General features: G+C 42.0%; 1 protein-coding gene across 1 annotated transcript in view; it reads right to left on the bottom strand.

Annotated features, from left to right (window-relative positions):
• MTM1 (myotubularin 1) overlaps nucleotides 1-26,733 on the bottom strand; it is a 536,532-nt gene that overhangs the window by 176,124 nt on the left and 333,675 nt on the right. The window contains exons 7-8 of the mRNA XM_053699155.1: nucleotides 13,856-13,939; nucleotides 12,797-12,946 (exon numbers count right to left, since the gene is read on the bottom strand). Of these exons, the coding sequence (XP_053555130.1) occupies nucleotides 12,797-12,946; nucleotides 13,856-13,939 (234 nt within the window). The remainder of the gene's footprint in view (nucleotides 1-12,796; nucleotides 12,947-13,855; nucleotides 13,940-26,733) is intronic.

Genomic DNA, 26,733 nt, shown 5'->3' with positions numbered 1-26,733 from the left:
GCTACCAGCCTGGGGATGAGAGGAAACGGCGGGAATACATAAGCTAGTTTGAAGGTCCAAGGTGCTACTAGTGCATCCACTAGAGCCGCCTTGGGATCCCTGGATCTGGACCCGTAGCAAGGAACTTTGAAGTTCTGACGAGAGGCCATCAGATCCATGTCTGGAATGCCCCACAGTTGAGTGACTTGGGCAAAGATTTCCGGATGGAGTTCCCACTCCCCCGGATGCAATGTCTGACGACTCAGAAAATCCGCTTCCCAATTTTCCACTCCTGGGATGTGGATAGCAGACAGGTGGCAGGAGTGAGACTCCGCCCATAGAATGATTTTGGTCACTTCTTCCATCGCCAGGGAACTCCTTGTTCCCCCCTGATGGTTGATGTACGCAACAGTTGTCATGTTATCTGATTGAAACCGTATGAACTTGGCCCTCGCTAGCTGAGGCCAAGCCTTGAGAGCATTGAATATCGCTCTCAGTTCCAGAATATTTATCGGTAGAAGAGATTCTTCCCGAGACCAAAGACCCTGAGCTTTCAGGGATCCCCAGACCGCGCCCCAGCCCATCAGACTGGCGTCGGTCGTGACAATGACCCACTCTGGTCTGCGGAAGGTCATCCCTTGTGACAGGTTGTCCAGGGACAGCCACCAACGGAGTGAGTCTCTGGTCCTCTGATTTACTTGTATCCTCGGAGACAAGTTTGTATAGTCCCCATTCCACTGACTGAGCATGCACAGTTGTAATGGTCTTAGATGAATGCGCGCAAAAGGAACTATGTCCATTGCCGCTACCATCAAACCTATCACTTCCATGCACTGCGCTATGGAAGGAAGAGGAACGGAATGAAGTATCCGACAAGAGTCTAGAAGTTTTGTTTTTCTGGCCTCTGTCAGAAAAATCCTCATTTCTAAGGAGTCTATTATTGTCCCCAAGAAGGGAACCCTTGTTGACGGAGATAGAGAACTCTTTTCCACGTTCACTTCCCATCCGTGAGATCTGAGAAAGGCCAGGACAATGTCCGTGTGAGCCTTTGTTTGAGGAAGGGACGACGCTTGAATCAGAATGTCGTCCAAGTAAGGTACTACAGCAATGCCCCTTGGTCTTAGCACAGCTAGAAGGGACCCTAGTACCTTTGTGAAAATCCTTGGAGCAGTGGCTAATCCGAAAGGAAGCGCCACGAACTGGTAATGCTTGTCCAGGAATGCGAACCTTAGGAACCGATGATGTTCCTTGTGGATAGGAATATGTAGATACGCATCCTTTAAATCCACCGTGGTCATGAATTGACCTTCCTGGATGGAAGGAAGAATTGTTCGAATGGTTTCCATTTTGAACGATGGAACCTTGAGAAACTTGTTTAAGATCTTGAGATCTAAGATTGGTCTGAACGTTCCCTCTTTTTTGGGAACTATGAACAGATTGGAGTAGAACCCCATCCCTTGTTCTCCTAATGGAACAGGATGAATCACTCCCATTTTTAACAGGTCTTCTACACAACGTAAGAATGCCTGTCTTTTTATGTGGTCTGAAGACAACTGAGACCTGTGGAACCTCCCCCTTGGGGGAAGCCCCTTGAATTCCAGAAGATAACCTTGGGAGACTATTTCTAGCGCCCAAGGATCCAGAACATCTCTTGCCCAAGCCCGAGCGAAGAGAGAGAGTCTGCCCCCCACCAGATCCGGTCCCGGATCGGGGGCCAACATTTCATGCTGTCTTGGTAGCAGTGGCAGGTTTCTTGGCCTGCTTTCCCTTGTTCCAGCCTTGCATTGGTCTCCAAGCTGGCTTGGCTTGAGAAGTATTACCCTCTTGCTTAGAGGACGTAGCACTTTGGGCTGGTCCGTTTCTACGAAAGGGACGAAAATTAGGTTTATTTTTGGCCTTGAAAGGCCGATCCTGAGGAAGGGCATGGCCCTTACCCCCAGTGATATCAGAGATAATCTCTTTCAAGTCAGGGCCAAACAGCGTTTTCCCCTTGAAAGGAATGTTAAGTAGCTTGTTCTTGGAAGACGCATCAGCTGACCAAGATTTCAACCAAAGCGCTCTGCGCGCCACAATAGCAAACCCAGAATTCTTAGCCGCTAACCTAGCCAATTGCAAAGTGGCGTCTAGGGTGAAAGAATTAGCCAATTTGAGAGCATTGATTCTGTCCATAATCTCCTCATAAGGAGGAGAATCACTATCGACCGCCTTTACCAGCTCATCGAACCAGAAACACGCGGCTGTAGTGACAGGGACAATGCATGAAATTGGTTGTAGAAGGTAACCCTGCTGAACAAACATCTTTTTAAGTAAACCTTCTAATTTTTTATCCATAGGATCTTTGAAAGCACAACTATCTTCTATGGGTATAGTGGTGCATTTGTTTAAAGTGGAAACCGCTCCCTCGACCTTGGGGACTGTCTGCCATAAGTCCTTTCTGGGGTCGACCATAGGAAACAATTTTTTAAATATGGGGGGAGGGACGAAAGGAATACCGGGCCTTTCCCATTCTTTATTTACAATGTCCGCCACCCGCTTGGGTATAGGAAAAGCTTCTGGGAGCCCCGGGACCTCTAGGAACTTGTCCATTTTACATAGTTTCTCTGGGATGACCAACTTGTCACAATCATCCAGAGTGGATAATACCTCCTTAAGCAGAATGCGGAGATGTTCCAACTTAAATTTAAACGTAATCACATCAGGTTCAGCTTGTTGAGAAATGTTCCCTGAATCAGTAATTTCTCCCTCAGACAAAACCTCCCTGGCCCCATCAGACTGGTTTAGGGGCCCTTCAGAACCATTATTATCAGCGTCGTCATGCTCTTCAGTATCTAAAACAGAGCAGTCGCGCTTACGCTGATAAGTGTGCATTTTGGCTAAAATGTTTTTGACAGAATTATCCATTACAGCCGTTAATTGTTGCATAGTAAGGAGTATTGGCGCGCTAGATGTACTAGGGGCCTCCTGAGTGGGCAAGACTCGTGTAGACGAAGGAGGGAATGATGCAGTACCATGCTTACTCCCCTCACTTGAGGAATCATCTTGGGCATCATTGTCATTGTCACATAAATCACATTTATTTAAATGAGAAGGAACTCTGGCTTCCCCACATTCAGAACACAGTCTATCTGGTAGTTCAGACATGTTAAACAGGCATAAACTTGATAACAAAGTACAAAAAACGTTTTAAAATAAAACCGTTACTGTCACTTTACATTTTAAACTGAACACACTTTATTACTGCAATTGCGAAAAAATATGAAGGAATTGCTCAAAATTCACCAAAATTTCACCACAGTGTCTTAAAGCCTTAAAAGTATTGCACCCCAAATTTGGAAGCTTTAACCCTTAAAATAACGGAACCGGAGCCGTTTTTAACTTTAACCCCTTTACAGTCCCTGGTGTCTGCTTTGCTGAGACCCAACCAAGCCCAAAGGGGAATACGATACCAAATGACGCCTTCAGAAAGTCTTTTCTATGTATCAGAGCTCCTCACACATGCGACTGCATGTCATGCCTCTCAAAAACAAGTGCGCAACACCGGCGCGAAAATGAGGCTCTGCCTATGATTTGTGAAAGCCCCTAAAGAGAAAGGTGTCTAAAAAAGTGCCTGCCGATATAAACTTATCAAAATACCCAGATGAAATGATTCCTCAAGGCTAAATATGTGTTAATAATGAATCGATTTAGCCCAGAAAAAGTCTACAGTCTTAATAAGCCCTTGTGAAGCCCTTATTTACAATCTTAATAAACATGGCTTACCGGATCCCATAGGGAAAATGACAGCTTCCAGCATTACATCGTCTTGTTAGAATGTGTCATACCTCAAGCAGCAAGAGACTGCTCACTGTTCCCCCAACTGAAGTTAATTCCTCTCAACAGTCCTGTGTGGAACAGCCATGGATTTTAGTAACGGTTGCTAAAATCATTTTCCTCATACAAACAGAAATCTTCATCTCTTTTCTGTTTCTGAGTAAATAGTACATACCAGCACTATTTTAAAATAACAAACTCTTGATTGAATAATAAAAACTACAGTTAAACACTAAAAAACTCTAAGCCATCTCCGTGGAGATGTTGCCTGTACAACGGCAAAGAGAATGACTGGGGTAGGCGGAGCCTAGGAGGGATCATGTGACCAGCTTTGCTGGGCTCTTTGCCATTTCCTGTTGGGGAAGAGAATATCCCACAAGTAAGGATGACGCCGTGGACCGGACACACCTATGTTGGAGAAATTAAACAATCTTATCGGAATCTATGCCGTGGAACAGGAACACAGCCTTTCAAGTGTGATGAATAGTGGCATCGCCTCCGCCATGGACTTGAGATAAGAAAGCAGGCAGTGGAGCGAAGTTTGAAAACGCTGATTGCTTGAGGAGGTGTTAATATAAGTTGAGATGGTTTCGCAGAAAGACTCTACCTGCATCTCCAGACTCTAACTTTCATCCAAGCCCTCAGTGAGAGACTGACAGGACAACTTCAAACTCCTGTCCGATGCCGAAGAGTACCAAAAATCAGAAATTTTACAATTCTGACACGTCTCTGCCAACCTCCTGGGACGAAAGGCAAAGAATGACTGGGGGATGAGGGGAGTGGGAGGAGTATTCAAGCCTTTGGCTGAGGTGTCTTTGCCTCCTCCTGGTGGTCAGGCTCTTATTTCGAAAAAGTAATGAATGCAGCTGTGGACTCAACTTTTCTGTTGTGTCTCTCTGTGTGCCAAACTGAGCATGGAGAAGAGAAAGAACAGCAAAGAATAGTCTGAGGATTTGAGAACAAAAATTGTGGAAAAGCATGGACAATGTCAAGGTTACAAGTCCATCTCCAGAGATCTTAATGTTCCTGTGTCGACTGTGAGCAACATTGTCAAGAGGTTTACAGCCCATGGCACTGTAGCTAATTTCCCTTGACGTGGACGAAAGAGAAAAATGTATCAAAGATTGCAACAAGAGATTGTTCGAATGGTGGATAAAGAACCTCGATCAACTTCCAGACAAAATCAAGCTGACCTTCAGGCACAGGGTACAAATGTGAGCTTGCACTATACGTCGCCATCTGAATGAAAAAGGACTCTATGGTAGGAGACTGAAGAGGACCCCACTGATTTGAGTTTGGCAAAACTTACCTGAGGAAGCCAAAATCCTATTGGGAGAATGTGCTTTGGACAGATGAAACAAAATTACAGCTTTTTTGTAAAGCCCATCATTCTACTGTTTTCAGAAAAAGAAATTAAATTTTTAAAGAAAAGAAAACAGTCCCTACAGTCAAACATGGTGGAGGTTCAATGGTGTTTTGGGGTTGCTTTTCTGCTTCAGGCACAGGATGTCTTGACTGTGTGCATGGCATTATGAAATCTGAAGACTACCAAAGAATTATGTGGTGCAATGTAGGGCCCAGTGTCAGAAAGTTGGGTCTTCGCCAGAGGTCATGGGTCTTACAGCAGGATAATGACCCAAAGCAAAAAGCACCCAAAAATTGTTTACGACAAAGTGCTAGAAGTATTGAACTGGCCAGCAATGAGTCCAGATCTCAATCCAATAGAGCACCTTTGGAGAGATCTCAAAAAGGCAGAGATCGCGCATGCACACATGCGCTTCATCAGGACCGCTGATGAAGCGCATGCGCGAAACGCGTCAGGTGTTAAGCCTTTGTTATCACCTAAGCATTAGCACGTTTGCTTAAATAAATCTACTTTGAACCAGCCTTTTGGATCTCGCATCAGCCTCCTTTTTTCTCCTTTTGGGGGAATCTTCTATTGTTATATACAGCGGCTGAGATACCGCTTTGGCGGCTTGTTATCTGGAGCCCGTGTCCTGATCCAAGGAGCCTGTTACCTCATGGACCCAGTGGACGCCTGGTACGTTCCAGCGGACCTCTTGTGCGACGCTGCACATTCTTCTCACGCTCGGCTCTGGCGGACCTCCTGTGCGACGCTGCACACAGCTTTGACGTCTGAGCCTTTGCCCACTGAGGATACGTAAGACGTGGACATTACCCCCTGGGATCATCGGAGGAAGTTGTCCTGTCTTTCACTAAGAACTGGTTTGGTCCGTCCACCTAGGAGGTATACCTTTTTTCTTTTTCTCTACTTTGCACACCTGGTTGTGTTCAGGCTCTAAGGCATTTCAGCTGGGACTTTAAATACAGCTCACTCTTTTGGCTCATATACAGTCTATATTGGAACTTTTTTACATGTTTCCTACGCTGTCTGACCACATTCAGTTTAGCACAAGTTCAGGACTCAGTAATATCACTCTAGAAAACAGAATTTATGTTTACCTGATAAATTACTTTCTCCAACGGTGTGTCCGGTCCACGGCGTCATCCTTACTTGTGGGATATTCTCTTCCCCAACAGGAAATGGCAAAGAGCCCAGCAAAGCTGGTCACATGATCCCTCCTAGGCTCCGCCTACCCCAGTCATTCGACCGACGTACAGGAGGAAATATGCATAGGAGAAACCATATGATACCGTGGTGACTGTAGTTAGAAAAAAATAATTCAACAGACCTGATTAAAAAAACCAGGGCGGGCCGTGGACCGGACACACCGTTGGAGAAAGTAATTTATCAGGTAAACATAAATTCTGTTTTCTCCAACATAGGTGTGTCCGGTCCACGGCGTCATCCTTACTTGTGGGAACCAATACCAAAGCTTTAGGACACGGATGAAGGGAGGGAGCAAATCAGGTCACCTAAATGGAAGGCACCACGGCTTGCAAAACCTTTCTCCCAAAAATAGCCTCCGAAGAAGCAAAAGTATCAAATTTGTAAAATTTGGCAAAAGTGTGCAGTGAAGACCAAGTCGCTGCCTTACATATCTGATCAACAGAAGCCTCGTTCTTGAAGGCCCATGTGGAAGCCACAGCCCTAGTGGAATGAGCTGTGATTCTTTCAGGAGGCTGCCGTCCGGCAGTCTCATAAGCCAAACGGATAATGCTTTTAAGCCAAAAAGAAAGAGAGGTAGAAGTTGCTTTTTGACCTCTCCTTTTACCAGAATAAACAACAAACAAAGAAGATGTTTGTCTGAAATCTTTAGTGGCCTCTAAATAGAATTTTAGAGCACGGACTACGTCCAAATTGTGTAACAAACGTTCCTTCTTTGAAACTGGATTCGGACACAAAGAAGGTACAACTATCTCCTGGTTAATATTCTTGTTAGAAACAACCTTTGGAAGAAAACCAGGCTTAGTACGCAAAACCACCTTATCTGCATGGAACACCAGATAGGGCGGAGAACACTGCAGAGCAGATAACTCAGAAACTCTTCTAGCAGAAGAAATTGCAACCAAAAACAAAACTTTCCAAGATAATAACTTAATATCTACGGAATGTAAGGGTTTAAACGGAACCCCTTGAAGAACTGAAAGAACTAGATTAAGACTCCAGGGAGGAGTCAAAGGTCTGTAAACAGGCTTGATTCTAACCAGAGCCTGAACAAACGCTTGAACGTCTGGCACAGCTGCCAGCCTTTTGTGAAGTAAAACAGATAACGCAGAGATCTGTCCCTTCAGAGAACTTGCAGATAATCCTTTCTCCAAACCTTCTTGTAGAAAGGATAGAATCTTAGGAATTTTTATCTTGTTCCATGGGAATCCTTTAGATTCACACCAACAGATATATTTTTTCCATATCTTATGGTAAATTTTTCTAGTTACAGGCTTTCTAGCCTGAATCAGAGTATCTATTACAGAATCTGAAAACCCACGCTTTGATAAAATCAAGCGTTCAATCTCCAAGCAGTCAGTTGGAGGGAAACCAGATTCGGATGTTCAAATGGACCTTGAACAAGAAGGTCCTGTCTCAAAGGTAGCTTCCATGGTGGAGCCGATGACATATTCACCAGGTCTGCATACCAAGTCCTGCGTGGCCACGCAGGAGCTATCAAGATCACCGAAGCCCTCTCCTGATTGATCCTGGCTACCAGCCTGGGAATGAGAGGAAACGGTGGGAATACATAAGCTAGGTTGAAGGTCCAAGGTGCTACTAGTGCATCTACTAGAGTCGCCTTGGGATCCCTGGATCTGGACCCGTAACAAGGAACCTTGAAGTTCTGACGAGAGGCCATCAGATCCATGTCTGGAATGCCCCATAATAGAGTTATTTGGGCAAAGATTTCCGGATGGAGTTCCCACTCCCCCGGATGGAATGTCTGACGACTCAGAAAATCTGCTTCCCAATTTTCCACTCCTGGGATGTGGATTGCAGACAAGTGGCAGGAGTGATCCTCCGCCCATTGAATTATCTTGGTCACTTCCTCCATCGCCAGGGAACTCCTTGTTCCCCCCTGATGGTTGATATATGCAACTGTCGTCATGTTGTCTGATTGAAACCTTATGAATTTGGCCTTTGCTAGATGAGGCCAAGCTTTGAGAGCATTGAATATCGCTCTCAGTTCCAGAATGTTTATCGGGAGAAGAGATTCTTCCCGAGACCATAGACCCTGAGCTTTCAGGGGTTCCCAGACCGCGCCCCAGCCCACCAGACTGGCGTCGGTCGTGACAATGACCCACTCTGGTCTGCGGAAGTTCATTCCCTGTGACAGGTTGTCCAGGATCAGCCACCAACGGAGTGAATCTCTGGTCCTTTGATCTACTTGAATCGTCGGAGACAAGTCTGTATAATCCCCATTCCACTATCTGAGCATGCACAGTTGTAATGGTCTTAGATGAATTAGTGCAAAAGGAACTATGTCCATTGCTGCAACCATCAATCCTATTACTTCCATGCACTGCGCTATGGAAGGACGAAGGACAGAATGAAGTACTTGACAAGAGCTTAGAAGTTTTGATTTTCTGACCTCTGTCAGAAAAATCCTCATTTCTAAGGAGTCTATTATTGTTCCCAAGAAGGGAACTCTTGTTGACGGGGAAAGAGAACTTTTTTCTATGTTCACTTTCCATCCGTGAGATCTGAGAAAGGCTAGGACGATGTCCGTATGAGCCTTTGCTTTTGACAGAGACGACGCTTGAATCAGGATGTCGTCCAAGTACGGTACTACTGCAATGCCCCTTGGTCTTAGAACCGCTAGAAGGGACCCTAGTACCTTTGTGAAAATTCTCGGAGCAGTGGCTAATCCGAATGGAAGTGCCACAAACTGGTAATGCTTGTCCAGAAAAGCGAACCTTAGGAACTGATGATGTTCCTTGTGGATAGGAATATGTAGGTACGCATCCTTTAAATCCACCGTGGTCATAAATTGACCTTCCTGGATGGTAGGAAGGATCGTTCGAATGGTTTCCATTTTGAACGATGGAACCCTGAGAAATTTGTTTAGGATCTTGAGATCTAAAATTGGTCTGAATGTTCCCTCTTTTTTGGGAACTATGAACAGGTTGGAGTAAAACCCCATCCCTTGTTCTCCTATTGGAACTGGATGAATTACTCCCATCTTTAACAGGTCTTCTACACAATGTAAGAATGCCTGTCTTTTTATTTGGTTTGAAGATAATTGAGACCTGTGGAACCTTCCCCTTGGGGGTAGTTCCTTGAATTCCAGGAGATAACCTTGAGAAACTATTTCTAGTGCCCAAGGATCCTGAACATCTCTTGCCCAGGCCTGAGCAAAGAGAGAAAGTCTGCCCCCCACCAGATCCGGTCCCGGATCGGGGGCCATCCCTTCATGCTGTTTTGGTAGCAGTGGCAGGCTTCTTGGCCTGCTTACCCTTGTTCCAGCCTTGCATCGGTCTCCAGGCTGGTTTGGGTTGAGAAGTATTACCCTCTTGCTTAGAGGATGTAGAAGTAGAGGCTGGTCCGTTTCTGCGAAAGGGACGAAAATTAGGCTTATTTTTAGCCTTAAAAGACCTATCCTGAGGAAGGGCGTGGCCCTTTCCCCCGGTGATGTCTGAAATAATCTCTTTCAAATCAGGACCAAACAGTGTTTTACCCTTGAAAGGGATGTTAAGCAATTTTGTCTTGGAAGACACATCCGCTGACCAAGACTTTAGCCAAAGCGCTCTGCGCGCCACGATAGCAAACCCTGAATTTTTTCGCCGCTAATCTAGCTAATTGCAAAGCGGCATCTAGAATAAAAGAGTTAGCCAATTTAAGTGCTTGAACTCTGTCAATAACTTCCTCATACGAAGATTCTTTATTGAGCGACTTTTCTAGTTCTTCGAACCAGAAACACGCTGCCGTAGTGACAGGAACAATGCATGAAATTGGTTGTAGAAGGTAACCTTGCTGAACAAACATCTTTTTAAGCAAACCCTCTAATTTTTTATCCATAGGATCTTTGAAAGCACAACTATCTTCTATGGGAATAGTAGTGCGTTTGTTTAGAGTAGAGACCGCCCCCTCGACCTTAGGGACTGTCTGCCATAAGTCCTTTCTGGGGTCGACTATAGGAAATAATTTCTTAAATATAGGGGGAGGAACAAAAGGTATGCCGGGCCTTTCCCATTCCTTATTTACTATGTCCGCCACCCGCTTGGGTATAGGAAAAGCATCGGGGGGCACCGGAACCTCTAGGAACTTGTCCATCTTACATAATTTCTCTGGAATGACCAAATTGTCACAATCATCCAGAGTAGATAATACCTCCTTAAGCAGTGCGCGGAGATGTTCTAATTTAAATTTAAATGTTACAACATCAGGTTCAGCTTGTTGAGAAATTTTTCCTGAATCTGAAATTTCTCCCTCAGACAAAACCTCCCTCCTGGCCCCTTCAGATTGGTGTGAGGGTATGTCAGAAACGTTATCATCAGCGTCCTCTTGCTCTTCAGTGTTTAAAACAGAGCAATCGCGCTTTCTCTGATAAGTAGGCATTTTAGATAAAATATTTGCAATAGAATTATCCATAACAGCCGTTAATTGTTGCATGGTAATAAGTATTGGCGCACTAGATGTACTAGGGGCCTCTTGTGTGGGCAAAACTGGTGTAGACACAGAAGGGGATGATGCAGTACCATGCTTACTCCCCTCATTTGAAGAATCATCTTGGGCAATATTATTATCTGTGGCATCATTGTCCCTACTTTGTTTGGACACTATATCACAATTATCACATATATTTAAATGGGGAGACACATTGGCTTTCATACATATAGAACATCGCTTATCTGATGGTTCAGACATGTTAAACAGGCTTAAACTTGTCAACAAAGCACAAAAAACGTTTTAAAATAAAACCGTTACTGTCACTTTAAATTTTAAACAGAACACACTTTATTACTGAATATGCGAAAAAGCATGAAGGAATTGTTCAAAATTCACCAAATTTTCACCACAGTGTCTTAAAGCCTTAAAAGTATTGCACACCAAATTTGAAAGCTTTAACGCTTAAAATAACGGAACCGGGGCCATTTTTACCTTTAACCCCTATACAGTCCCAGGTATCTGCTTTGCTGAGACCCAACCAAGCCCAGAGGGGAATACGATACCAAATGACGCCTTCTATAAGCTTTTTCAGTGGTTCTTAGCTCCTCACACATGCATCTGCATGCCTTGCTTTCCAAAAACAACTGCGCATTAGTGGCGCGAAAATGAGGCTCTGCCTATGACTAGAGAAGGCCCCCATCTGAAAAAGGTGTCCATACAGTGCCTGCCGTTTTTTAACAACAATCCCCAAGATTATAATAACTATAAAGAGTTATAATCTGCCAAATATGCTTAGCAAAGTAATCGTTTTAGCCCAGAAAAATGTCTACCAGTTTTTTAAGCCCTTATAAAGCCCTTTATTCTTTTACTTAATCTAAGAAAATGGCTTACCGGTCCCCATAGGGAAAATGACAGCCTTCCAGCATTACAAAGTCTTGTTAGAAATGTGGCCAGTCATACCTCAGGCAGAAAAGTCTGCCAACTGCTTCCCCCAACTGAAGTTACTTCATCTCAACAGTCCTGTGTGGAAACAGCAATCGATTTTAGTAACGTTTGCTAAAATCATCTTCCTCTTACAAACAGAAATCTTCTTCTCTTTTCTGTTTCAGAGTAAATAGTACATACCAGCACTATTTTAAAATAACAAACACTTGATTGAAGAATAAAAACTACATTTAAACACCAATAAACTCTTAACCATCTCCGTGGAGATGTTGCCGGTGCAACGGCAAAGAGAATGACTGGGGTAGGCGGAGCCTAGGAGGGATCATGTGACCAGCTTTGCTGGGCTCTTTGCCATTTCCTGTTGGGGAAGAGAATATCCCACAAGTAAGGATGACGCTGTGGACCGGACACACCTATGTTGGAGAAATATAATAGACTGAATTACCACCTGCTATTTAGCACTACAGTCTACATTTTTAATACTATTACTCCAGCACAGCATAAGAGTGGATATTAGCATTTATTGCAACTTGTTATTTGAATTTGGGAACTTTCCATTGACTGCAAACTAAATGCACATTGCTGTTTAGGTTCCCATTTGACATCTGTTACCTTGCTTTGTTGTTTTTTGTTATATATATATATATATATATATATATATATATATATATATATATATATATATATATATATATATATATATATATTCACACACATACACAGTAACAGTCTGAGGAAGGGGATACTTTGTCCCTGAAACGTCACTACTTTCACAGAAAAGACCAGAGAGTGCAAGTTTTGTGTTCAGATATATATATATATATATATATATATATATATATACACATACATACACACAGTATATATATATATCTATATATACATACATACACACACACACAATATATATATATTGTGTAATTAAGCTAAGCATACTTAGAAATGAGTAAAACAACTTGGACATTTGCTTCCATAAATATTTACAATAAGCTCCCACGGTAATAATGCATTTAAAAAAATGTACTTTACTTGATGTAGCAGGTTTGTTATATATACACTTACAGGGATTCTGTTTCTGGATCTGAATGCTGCTACTTTCCGGAGATCATCTTCAGATGCATTATATGGGACCACCAGAAGCGGTGGGTAAGTGTCACATAGCTCATAACGCTCATTGATAAAAGTGACTCTCCACTGATTGTTGGGTAGACCCTTGAATAAAAACATAACAAATTACATGAAAAGGCCCCTCCCGAATTCAGATTTTATTTAGAATGGTGCAGTTTAATCAAATGACCACATGGTGGTGATCAAATCCCAACATATCAGCTGCATCACTAATAGGATTTCTCTAATGTTAAATGAAAAGGCACTAACGACCGTATCTATTTCCTACTAACACAATGTTTATACAAAAGCATGGGTAAATGACCTATACTGAATGCAGGACACCGACAAAACAACGAATAGATACAAAGATAGAAAATAAATGGACTTGTTTTAATTGCAAAACAATAAAAAATGTAAGGAGGGTGGAGTGGTCAGCAGGCTCTGGCAGCTGTCACACTAACATGATGACTCAACCTGGGCAAAAAGCCCACAAGGCCTCTCATACCACATGGAACTTTTCAGAATATAATTTGGAATCACTTATTGTTCCATATGTCAGTATTACACTGTGCAACTGGCAAAGCTGCATCTGTAAATTAATAGTGTAGACCCCAGACTGGCTAATACTAAGTATTAGAAATAAGAATAGCAATACAAATAAAAAGTACAAATTCTTAAAGATCCAAAAATGAATCAACCTTTTTGAGCTTCATAGAGAATGGAAGTTAATTTCTCTAAAACGGGAGCCCCATATATGGTCTGAATTGGTTAACTGGATTACTTAGAAAAAACAAGAAGAAAATTGCTTTGGGTGAGATTGTTTAACTGTTGCTAAGGAAATACTACATTATTACCATAACAAATAATCATTCCACTGATGCCTGAATAAATGCTATTTCATGTGTGCAATGATGAGTTGTGTTTATACCAAAAGTACAAGGGTGATTTCTATGCTGTGTGTGACATATAAGCAGCTCGTTATACTCCCACATAAGATCTGCGTTTACATACCTGTCTGCGGAACTCACTCATTGCATCATATACTTGCCAGCCGTTCTCTGAAAATTTTTCTTCATTTTGAAAGGCGAACAATAGCTGGTGGAAAATAAAACAAGGGTATCTGTACATATAGAGAATACAGTTTTAGGATACATAACTTTCTTATGACTTATACTGATCTAGTATCAATTTGCTATAAAGGTTCTGACAAACACTTTATAGTTAATATCTTGGTATCATCTAGACATGCAAATATCCGTAATTTGTTGTGACAATAACAAAGTTAGTTATACACATAATGGCATAACAAAGTTAGTTATACACATAATGGCATTTGGCTAGTTCTGACAACTGATAAATTGGAACTAAAGTGCAACATATCATTGGAAATAAAGATATTTTGAGTTGCTTATCAGTTCTAATAGATCCACTGTCAGAACAGTGGGGAAATGATTACTTTGCTATTCGTTTGCACACCTAATAATGAATTACAAACATGTCAACTTTAAACTAGTTTTTTAACCTCATAATCTTTTAAGGACATATGACGGAATTTTTCCGTCATGAAACAATTGAGCAAACTGAAAGATGTCCTTAAAGGGTTAATTACATAAACTTAACCTGTATGTTGCGTGTACTAAAAGGGACATTATACACTAGATTTTTATTTGCTTAAATGTTTTGTAGATTATCAATTTATATAGAATATACAGTTTTGGTTTTTGTAAATGTATAGTTTTGCTTATTTTTAAATAACATTGCGCTAATTTTCAGACTCCTAAGCAAGCCCAAACTTTTAGGAGAATATTGATGTATACCTACTCCAGCTTGCTCCTGTTTGCATAAAGAGTATTTTCATATGCAAAGGAAGGGGGAGAGGGGGAGTGTCTTCTCTTTTTGCTATACAACCACTTCAGTGGGTGTTCCAGCTAACCTTTCAACAGAGCTAAAACTGTAAGCTTCTAAGTAGGTTTTAAAAAGGTTTTATACTGGATTTTTATATCAGTATCTGTGCATATTATTCTTTATAGTAGTGTCTATTACATGCAGTTATATGAAAATTGGTGTATAATGTCCCTTTAAGGGTTTTTTGGACTATTATAACATCAGGCTATAATGCAGCTGGTGTGGAGTGCCGCACTATATACCCCTATCTAATTAAAAAGTCGACATACAAAGGTGCATCTCATTTATAAATATACTAAAATGGCACCAGCAGTTAAGACAACAAGCTGTTTAAATCTATAGAATCACAGGTTACAAGGTTACATCATCACTCCAGGGAGACTTAATATTAAAACTCATATAAATAAACAAATTAATATACTTCTCAGTCTAATCTTTACATTAAATACATAATTATGTCTAGCATTTATTTAGCGTTTTATGTCACTTTAAAAGGGACCGAAAACTATTTGGAGATTTTAATATAAAGTGCTTAATTTGTGAAGTGAACAACTTTGCAATACAATTTTATTATTTGCCCCTTTTTTATGTAATTGAAGTCTGAAAATGACTGCACATGGCAGACTTTACAAGCTTAACCCTGCAACATATCTGTCCCTAATTGATGTCATCTGAGATTATCAGATAAGGAAATGCAAAACAATGAATATTTTACTAACTAAATTACTGTGGCTAGCTTTGTTTACTTCAGTAAAAAGTTTTGATTGGCTCCTACAAATAAGACAAGTGGTGGGTGGGGTTTGGCTATTGAAAACAACTGCACCAAACAAGGGATTAATTAATTTAAAATATCTTCAAACTCATCCACTATGTTAAATTATTGCAACGTTGCAGAAAAATATTGTTTTAAAGGGACAGTCTAGTCCAAATTACATTTTCATGATTCAGATAGGGCATGCAATTTTAAACAACTTTCCAAATATCAGTACATTTTGACAGTTTTTCACAGTTAGTGCTAGTTCGTGTGTGCCATACAGATAACATTGTGCTCACTCTGTGTAGTTATTTAAGAGTCAGCGCTGGTTTGCTAAAATGCAAGTCTGTCAAAAGAACCAAGATAAGGGGGCAGTCTGCCGAGGCTTAGATACAAGGTAGTTACAGAGGTAAAAAGTGTATAAATATAACAGCGTTGGTTATGCAAAACTGAGGAATGGGTAACAAAAAGGGATTATCTATCTTTTTAAACAATATAAATGATGTGAGTAGACTGTCACTTTAACTTACACAAACAATTCCAAACCAAAAGTATCTACTTTTACTATAAACTATAACGGAAATAAGTTCTAGCAAAACAGAAGGTTGCAGGGCAATCTGCAGTAACAGTAGCTATGTTTACAATATTTGTTTATTTTAAAAAAATGCAGTACAACAGGAAATCTAGTGAGCAATAAAACTGGATTCCAGAAAGTTAAAGTATACAGCAAATCTTCTAGCAGTCTCATTGTGGCATGGGCTTGCAGGAAAGCAAGAGCAGTGCTATGAAAACAAAAGAAAGCATTGAGCGAACACCTGCAAACAGTGCTGATCCTTGCTCACAAAGGGTTTTCTGTTTCTAGCCCACTGGCTTCATCTTCTATACACTATAAATCACTAACCTCCTATTCAATGAAAAACCTGCCACTTTCACTGCACAAACATTTAAACAAAACAGTTATCCTATTGTTTGCAGCATTCCGTTCACCCAAGCCTATTGGTTCTAGTCAACAAATCAGGAACAACAATGTGGAGGCTTCAGCCTTTAATGTCTGTGTTCTCCTTCCCAAATAATAATATATCTTTGTATGTTTTGTGTATGTAAAAAGATGCAAAATAATAGCGAACACATTAACTGATGCAAAGAGCAGAATTTACTCTTTAATTTATTTTAGAGGAACCAGGAATTTCCCTGCTTTTTTACATCAGAACACAACATCAATTTAAAGTGAAGGTAAAGTTAGCCTTTCTTAAAGACAACCTACCATTTATCATTATCCCCTTCATGTAGTCGCTTAGTTATTTTTTCATTTTCTGCCATAGTTTTATTAAAAATTATAGTTATAATTCACCACTGTTTTGATCGGACTCCTCCCAAGCCCTACTTCCTTATTGTGTATTGTGTTACGTCTTCAGCGGTCCCACCCGCTCTCTAAGTGCTCCCAGATGCGCGCTCGCGATATTGGATTACAATGCGCATGCGCAAATCGCCAATGCCGCTTTTCAATGCGCATGCGATAATCCCCGTTCCATATTTAATACATAGCTCGTACAAATACGCATGCGCGAAACGGGAGCGCGTTTGGATTTCATTGAGGCGAAAAATTTAATAGCGCATGAGCAGCTGAAAGAAGGGGCGGATGACGTGGAGTGACGGCCGCCTAACGGCCAGAATTTCAATTGGGTTTAAGAAAAACGTGATCAACAGGTAAAAACTCCCAAAAAAAACGGGTTGAATTTGCGGCTCATTTATGCATAGATTTATATGGCGATAACTTTACATCTACACAAAAATATTAGAATTGATGAATGAAAGTCATATTTATTTTACAAGCAAAATGCTATACTCTGTCGACATTAGGGTAAGTTTACCTTCACTTTAAGTTGTTGTTTTTTTTTTCTTGAGAAATATAAGTGTGAAAAAAGAAACCAGTGCAGTAAACCAAACCTCAAAATAATGGGAAAAGTACTATTGGGTTTTCTTAGCAGTCTCCAATGTGGTCTGAAAATTCAATATTAAGGGGACATTAAACACTAAATACATGCTAGATAGAATGATGCATTCAAAGAAAAGATTAGTCCATGACTAACATGTAGATGTATTTTTTAAAATTTCATTAGTTGTTTAAAAAGTGACAAAATAAGTGTAAAGTTTTAGTGTCTATAAAACACTGGGAGCTGCCATGTTGTAACTTGTGTTACCTTGTCTGCTGTGGCCAATTAGGGACAGTTATACATAGGTCATTAGAGTGTGCAGCCAATGGTTGTGCTGGATTTAACAGTGTTCTGCACTTCCATTTCTAACAGGAACTGAAAAGCTCACAATTTCAGAATGGAATTACAGGCAAAGAGTACAAAATAAATAATGAAAGTATATTGCAGAGTTGTTTTATTATATACAATTTATCATTTTATATTACCATCTCAAAGTGTTTAATGTCCCTTTAATCAACAGCTTAAACAAATGAAAATATTGTAATATTGTCTTCCACAAAGATAAAGTATGTGTCAAATTCTTACCCACATGAAAAAGAACTATCAACAGCTCTATTTATTTAGCATTTGTATTATTTGGCTCATACATTGTCAACTACCCATATTAAATAGTAGTTGACTGGTTTACCCACTACCCCGTAGGAATCTAGTATTATTTATAAATATTGATTGTAACTAACAAAATAATAAAATAAAGTATAATAAAATACTGAAATAGTAATATAAAACTGCAATATACTTTTATTATTTAGCTTGCCCTCGTTTTTTGTGTAATTTTATTTTGAAAATACCCAGGTGGCCCTCGTTTTACAACGGTTCAATTTACACCGTTTCAGAATAACAACCTTTTTTTTCCAGTCATGTGAATGCTATTGAAAAGCATTGAGAAGCAGTGCATTTATTAAAATAGCCAGTAGGTGGAGCTGTCCGCTTGTGTTGCAGCAAAGCCAAGCAAGCTGATATTAATTAGTTTAACCAGACCTGAGCTATTGAGTAAATTTCAAAGGAACAAGATCTTCCTGTCTATAAATCAGTCCAAATTGAAATGCATAGAAAGAATTGTTAGCAGAAAAATGCAAGTGAAGTCTGTGTTGTATGATTATTTTGTTAGGTTTATAATGCTGTTTAGCAAATGTTTTTGTTCATTTAACTTAGTTTAATTATATATTCTGTGTTGTGTGATTATTTATTATGTTTATAATGCTGTTTAGCATTTAAAGTCTTCATTTCAAAGCTTTAAAAATAATGTATTAGGTGTTACTTATGACAATTTTGACAGGGGCCTGGAACCTAACTCCCTCACTTCCCATTGACTTACATTATAAACTGGGTTTCAATTTACAACCATTCCTTCTGGAACCTAACCCCGGCGTAAACTGAGGGCTACCTGTAGTGGGGTTTCCAATTCCTGCTAGAAGTGCAGACTCCAGACAAAGGGATATGAAACCTAAGTTTTTTTCTTTTATGATTCAGATAGAGCAGGGGTGTCCAAACTTTGCTCTCCAGAGGTTTTGGAACTACATTTCCGATGATGCTCAGCCAGCATTTTATCTAGCTGAGCATCATGGGAAATGTAGTTCCAAAACCTCTGGAGAGCAAAGTTTGGACACCCCTGAGATAGAGCATGCAATTTTAAGGAACTTTCTAATTTACTCCAAAAATGTGGGTTTCATATACCCTTTTAAAGGGACATAAAACTGATTTTTTTCTCTTTCATGATTCAGATAGGGCATACCATTTCAAACAACTTCCCAATTTACTTCTATTTCCTTCATTGTCTTGGTATCCTTTTTAGAAACAACAGCTATGCACAACTGGGAGCTAGCTGAACACATCAGTAGAAACCATCACAAAAGGCCAGTAAAGCTTTGCTGCTCTTGAGCTTGCCTAGTTATACTTTTAAACAAAGGATACCAAAGGAACAAAGCAAATTAGATAATAGAGGTAAATTTGAAAGTTGTTTAAAATGTCATGCTCTGTCTGAAATATTAAAAGGAATTTTGACTTGTAAAGCCCCCTCCACCTCAAAGGAGCAAGAAATGTCCTGAGAACGTAAAAGGAGAAAACAAAAATCCCTCCCCTACACAGAGCGCTCACTCGCACCCAGAATACAGCAACCGAAAGACAAACCGTCCCCGGGAGCCGCTGAAAAACAGCATCGGATATCTGAATATGCTCCTCCAAGCCATAGGCGTCCAGCTACAAATAAGGACTTGGCGACCACAGGTCAACACCCTAGCTATCCAACCGCACAGGGCCTTCTTCAGAAAAAGGACTCCAAAACAGTGCAGAACAGGACCTTCCCAAACAGAGGAAAGGAAGGAACCGAATCTAGAACCTGGTAGAAAAAACTACCTGCCGAGGATGGATCCACCGCAAAATCCTAAAAAAGGCTCACAATAACTGTGATACGCGGCTAAGATCCACAGATCAGACAGATCCCTGACTCTCGCTCCGGGCAACGGACCCAACACCAAAGTGACTGATAATGTCCAAAAGGCTTAGGGATGAAAAGTACCCCGATTCATAAACAGCTTGCGAGCATACATTCAAGGTGCAAGCAGCTAAAGGCTGGTTTCAAACTGCAAACCTTCTGCTTGCTAGGCAGCTAAGCTAACCATCGGGCTACTACAGCTGGCTGTTCAGGACCTGCAGGAAGGAAAAAGGAAGGGATCCAGCCCCCTTAAAGAGCTTGGGTTCCAGAACCCAGACACAGACCCCTTCCTGAAGACGAAGGGCACTCCCAAAAGAGACCCTTCACTGTACTACAGTAAAGGCATGGTACAAGAAATTCATCCCTACACACTGACATCCTGCATGCAAGGCAGGGGGAACAACCCCACTAAACAAAGGAATAAAGAATACCTCCAAGCACCAGGTGGATATTATGGGATATCAAATTCACCCCCAAATGGAGGGAAAGCAAAGCCAGAACTTAACAGCTTGCTAGCACACAATCAAGGTGCAAATGGTTGCAGTTAGTCTCAAACTGCAAACCTTCCGCTCATTAGACAGCTAAGCTAACCATCAGGCTTACTACAGTGGGGCTGAAGCGTAAAGCTGTAGACAAGCTCAAAAGGATATTACTGAAAGAAAAACCATCCGGCCACTAAGGACGGCCCAGTAAGAAGTCTAAATGTCCCTGCAAGAGAGAAAAATATGCCCGTAGGAACAGAAGACGTCCCGGAACCAGGAAACTGAGCCGTCCTGAATCAGTCCTAAGGGATCTGGATACAGACCCTCAAAATTCCAGTCAAAGACAGGACAAACAAACTCGGGCACCCGCAGACTCTGAGCCGGCTTAAATATTTCATAACCCCTGACACCTTGGACACTAAACTTTCACTAAATGTCCCATACACAGAGAGCTTAGGACACCCACAGCGGGATACAACTCCCAACATAAAGGGTGATAGGCAATGGTGAAACCACGCAGCCACTCTGGAAGGCCTTAAAGGGACAGTAAAGTAAAAAAAAAAACTTTCATGATTTAAATAGGGCATGTAATTTTAAACAACTTTCCAATTTACTTTAATTACCAATTTTGCTTTGTTCTCTTGGTATTCTTAGTTGAAAGCTAAATCTAGGAGGTTCATTTGCTAATTTCTTAGACCTTGAAGACTGCCTCTAACTTGAAAGCATTTTGACAGTTTTTCACCACTAGATGGCGTTAGTTCATGTGTTTCATATAGATAACATTGAGCTCAGGCACGTGAAGCTCCTAGGAGCCAGCACTGATTGGCTAAAAATGCAAGTCTGTCAAAAGAACTGAAATAAGGGGGCAGTTTGCAGAGGCATAGATACAAGGTAATCACAGAGGTAAAAAGTATATTATTATAACTGTGTTGGTTATGAAGAATTGGGGAATGGGTAATAAAGGGATTATCTACCTTTTTAAACAACAAAAATTCTGGTGTTTACTGTCCCTTTAAGGCTCTAGGGACAATTTCCACTGAGAACAAAGACTAAGTAACGTATGAGGAAACAGAAAACTCTGCTTAGGAATGCTAGCTGTCACCAGAATCACGAGATGGAAGAGAAAACAGGAGCTTACCTGGGTTCAAGCCCACAACCTCTAGCTAACCACTACGCCACATCTCCCTTAGAAACTGGGTAGAGAAGCTAACTAAAGTCTCCAAGATCCTAAGGATCCACTTCCCTGACACCCCTACAGCTCAAGGATTGAAGAAGGAGCATGTATCCTAGCCCCTGGCAGGAGTAAACCCACAAACGCCTAAGCAGGAAAAAAACAGGAAAGAGGGGAGACAATCTAATCTGTACATCTCCCAAAAATATGGGAGCAGACGAGATCCCGGAAGTAGAATAATCAAAAGGCTTTAACTTCCAGAAACAGGTGACCCGAAGCCAACCCCAAGGGAGGGGACAAAAAAGGCCCATCAACCTCAACCCGAAGAAAGAGAGACCGTCATCAAGGAAAACAGATACAAGAGGAGAACCTCAAAACAGAAGACGAGGGAAATCGCCCAGATTGATCCCTAGTAGGATCCGCTCTGGACCCCCGCCCACGAGGAACAGGACAATGAGGACCGAGTACAATCCCCTGATGCCCCACCCAAAGGCAGAACGAGAACCAGCCTGACGTTTGGGAACGAAGGCTTCCTCTACCATGTTTTAGCCCTGCAAGGGCAGAGCCTCAAAAAATTTATGTAGCTTATGGAAGGTTTACTTCCCGAAAACTCTTAGCAAAAAAGCAAAGATTATTCGATCTGAAGAGACACCAAGAATAATAAACTCCTCATCCGAGAGAGCAACTCACCACCCAGCCAGTTACACCGGCACCACGTGGATGTAATAGACTGTAAGGAACAAAATAGCGCTCTATCAGGACAAGCCTGCTACATAGGGTACTCCATACTGAACCAGGCCACCGAAAATTCGAGACCCCACAAGGACTCGATAAAAGGATTTAAAGACATAACAATGTACTAACACCTTAACATGCGACTTCCGCGGAAGTGCCAAAGCGACCACAAAATCGCTAGTATCAAATTCCAGAGAAGAAATATTTCGCAACGGGGAAATCATAACAGACATGAGCTTCTTAAAAAATAAATAAAATACATCCTAATCGAATCAAATAAAATTAGAGCAGCCCCGCAGGTGAACACCCAAGAAGAATGGGTACACCAACGGGACCAGCCAATCAGAGACCCCATTCTTCCACAGCTCAGAACTGGAATAAGATACCCCAAAAAGAAAGGAAAATTGAAGACGACCAGATTAACCTCATCCCCACACGTCTAACCTAGCTTGCCGTCTGGATAGAAGACCGAGGATCCTCCAGCACCGCCAAAACATGACGTAGCAGGACACAAAGGCGCCAGTCTATAATGAAAAGCAAGACTTACCTCCACCGGGGCAACTGACGACCCCGACCCAAGGGTTGGGCACTTGAAGCTTGAGGGGAAAACGCTTCCCTAGATTGCTGATCTGACCCAGGCGATCTCACGCCTGACGAGCCCTGGTTAGCATAACACGGACAGTATCTCAGCAACACCTCCTCTGGAAGATGTAAATGCGCCAGGGTCATAGATATGGCCATGCAGAACCGTGTCGTAACCTCTGGAGGAAACAAGCCACCTTCGGGAGGTGTAACGGCATTAGGGACACCTGCTTGCGTAGCCAAAGAAGGTTCTAGGGGACGCACCGCACGGGATATGGGATCCCCAGGGGCGGATGGCTCAGCGGACTATAAGTTCCCTGTAACGGGAGAAGAGAGCACTCTAGAGCGTTGGAGAAAGTAATTTATCAGGTAAACATAAATTCTGTTTTCTCCAACATAGGTGTGTCCGGTCCACGGCGTCATCCTTACTTGTGGGAACCAATACCAAAGCTTTAGGACACGGATGATGGGAGGGAGCAAATCAGGTCACCTAGATGGAAGGCACCACGGTTTGCAAAACCTTTCTCCCAAAAATAGCCTCAGAAGAAGCAAAAGTATCAAATTTGTAAAATTTGGTAAAAGTGTGCAGTGAAGACCAAGTCGCTGCCTTACATATCTGATCAACAGAAGCCTCGTTCTTGAAGGCCCATGTGGAAGCCACAGCCCTAGTGGAATGAGCTGTGATTCTTTCAGGAGGCTGCCGTCCGGCAGTCTCATAAGCCAATCTGATGATGCTTTTAAGCCAAAAAGAGAGAGAGGTAGAAGTTGCTTTTTGACCTCTCCTTTTACCAGAATAAACAACAAACAAGGAAGATGTTTGTCTGAAATCCTTTGTAGCCTCTAAATAGAATTTTAGAGCACGAACTACATCCAAATTGTGCAACAAACGTTCCTTCTTTGAAACTGGATTCGGACACAAAGAAGGCACAACTATCTCCTGGTTAATATTTTTGTTAGAAACAACTTTCGGAAGAAAACCAGGTTTAGTACGCAAAACCACTTTATCTGCATGGAACACCAGATAAGGAGGAGAACACTGCAGAGCAGATAACTCTGAAACTCTTCTAGCAGAAGAAATTGCAACCAAAAACAAAACTTTCCAAGATAATAACTTAATATCTACGGAATGTAAGGGTTCAAACGGAACCCCTTGAAGAACTGAAAGAACTAAATTGAGACTCCAAGGAGGAGTCAAAGGTTTGTAAACAGGCTTGATTCTAACCAGAGCCTGAACAAAAGCCTGAACATCTGGCACAGCCGCAAGCTTCTTGTGAAGTAAAACAGATATAGCAGAAATCTGTCCCTTCAAAGAAGTTGCAGATAATCCTTTCTCCAAACCCTCTTGTAGAAAGGATAGAATCTTAGGAATTTTTACCCTGTTCCATGGGAATCCTTTCGATTCGCACCAACAGATATATTTCTTCCATACTTTATGGTAAATTTTCCTAGTTACAGGCTTTCTAGCCTGAATAAGAGTATCAATGACAGAATCTGAGAACCCACGCTTTGATAAAATCAAGCGTTCAATCTCCAAGCAGTCAGTTGGAGTGATGCCAGATTCGGATGTTCGAACGGACCTTGAACAAGAAGGTCCCGTCTCAAAGGTAGCTTCCATGGTGGAGCCGATGACATATTCACCAGGTCTGCATACCAAGTTCTGCGTGGCCACGCAGGAGCTATCAAGATCACCGAAGCCCTCTCTTGATTGATCCTGGCTACCAGCCTGGGAATGAGAGGAAACGGTGGGAACACATAAGCTAGGTTGAAGGTCCAGGGCGCTACTAGTGCATCTACTAGAGTCGCCTTGGGATCCCTGGATCTGGACCCGTAGCAAGGAACCTTGAAGTTCTGACGAGACGCCATCAGATCCATGTCTGGAGTGCCCCATAATTGAGTTATTTGGGCAAAGATTTCCGGATGGAGTTCCCACTCCCACGGATGAAATGTCTGACGACTCAAAAAATCCGCTTCCCAATTTTCCACTCCTGGGATGTGGATTGCAGACAAGTGGCAGGAGTGAAGCTCCGCCCAGTGAATTACTTTGGTCACTTCTTCCATCGCCAGGGTACTCCTTGTTCCCCCCTGATGGTTGATATATGCAACAGTCGTCATGTTGTCTGATTGAAACCTTATGAATTTGGCCTTTGCTAGTTGAGACCAAGCCTTGAGAGCATTGAATATCGCTCTCAGTTCCAGAATGTTTATCGGGAGAAGAGATTCTTCCTGAGACCATAGACCCTGAGCTTTCAGGTGTTTCCAGACCGCGCCCCAGCCCACCAGGCTGGCGTCGGTCGTTACAATGACCCACTCTGGTCTTCTGAAGCTCATCCCTTGGGACAGGTTGTCCAGGGTCAGCCACCAACGGAGTGAATCTCTGGTCCTCTGATCTACTTGGATCGTCGGGGACAGATCTGTATAATCCCCATTCCACTGTCTGAGCATGCACAGTTGTAATGGTCTTAGATGAATTCACGCAAAAGGAACTATGTCCATTGCCGCAACCATCAGACCTATTACTTCCATGCACTGCGCTATGGAAGGAAGAAGAACAGAATGAAGTGCTTGACAAGAGCTTAGAAGTTTTGATTTTCTGGCTTCTGTCAGAAAAATCTTCATTTCCAAGGAGTCTATTATTGTTCCCAAGAAGGGAACTCTTGTTGACGGGAATAGAGAACTTTTTTCTACGTTCACTTTCCACCCGTGAGATCTGAGAAAGGCTAGGACAATGTCCGTATGAGCCTTTGCTTGTGGTAGAGACAACGCTTAAATCAGTATGTCGTCCAAGTAGGGTACTACTGCAATGCCCCTTGGCCTTAGCACCGCTAGAAGGGACCCTAGTACCTTTGTGAAAATTCTTGGAGCAGTGGCTAGTCCGAATGGAAGTGCCACAAACTGGTAATGCTTGTCCAGAAAGGCGAATCTTAGGAACCGATGATGTTCCTTGTGGAAAGGAATATGTAGATACGCATCCTTTAAATCCACCGTGGTCATGAATTGACCTTCCTGGATGGTAGGAAGAATTGTCTGAATGGTTTCCATCTTGAACGATGGGACCTTAAGAAATTTGTTTAGGATCTTGAGATCCAAAATTGGCCTGAATGTTCCCTCTTTTTTGGGAACTATGAACAGATTGGAGTAAAACCCCATCCCTTGTTCTCCTAATGGAACAGGATGAATCACTCCCATTTTTAACAGGTCTTCTACACAATGTAAGAATGCCTGTCTTTTTATTTGGTCTGAAGACAATTGAGACCTGTGGAACCTTCCCCTTGGGGGTAGTTCCTTGAATTCCAGGAGATAACCTTGAGAAACTATTTCTAGCGCCCAAGGATCCTGAACATCTCTTGCCCAAGCCTGAGCGAAGAGAGAGAGTCTGCCCCCCACCAGATCCGGTCCCGGATCGGGGGCCAGCATCTCATGCTGTCTTGGTAGCGGTAGCGGGCTTCTTGGCCTGCTTACCTTTGTTCCAGCCTTGCATCGGTCTCCAGGCTGGCTTGGTTTGAGAAGAATTACCCTCTTGCTTAGAGGATGTAGAATTTGAGGCTGGTCCGTTTCTGCGAAAGGGACGAAAATTTGTTTTATTTTTAGCCTTAAAAGACCTATCCTGAGGAAGGGCGTGGCCCTTTCCCCCAGTGATGTCTGAAATAATCTCTTTCAAGTCAGGGCCAAACAGCGTTTTCCCCTTGAAAGGGATGTTAAGCAATCTGTTCTTGGAGGACACATCCGCTGACCAAGACTTCAGCCAAAGCGCTCTGCGCGCCACAATAGCAAAACCTGAATTTTTCGCCGCTAATCTAGCTAATTGCAAAGTGGCGTCTAAGGTAAAAGAGTT

The sequence above is a fragment of the Bombina bombina genome, chromosome 1 (genome assembly GCF_027579735.1).
Source record: "Bombina bombina isolate aBomBom1 chromosome 1, aBomBom1.pri, whole genome shotgun sequence".
NCBI classification, from domain to species: domain Eukaryota; kingdom Metazoa; phylum Chordata; class Amphibia; order Anura; family Bombinatoridae; genus Bombina; species Bombina bombina.
This window is presented reverse-complemented; position numbering and strand designations above follow the sequence as displayed.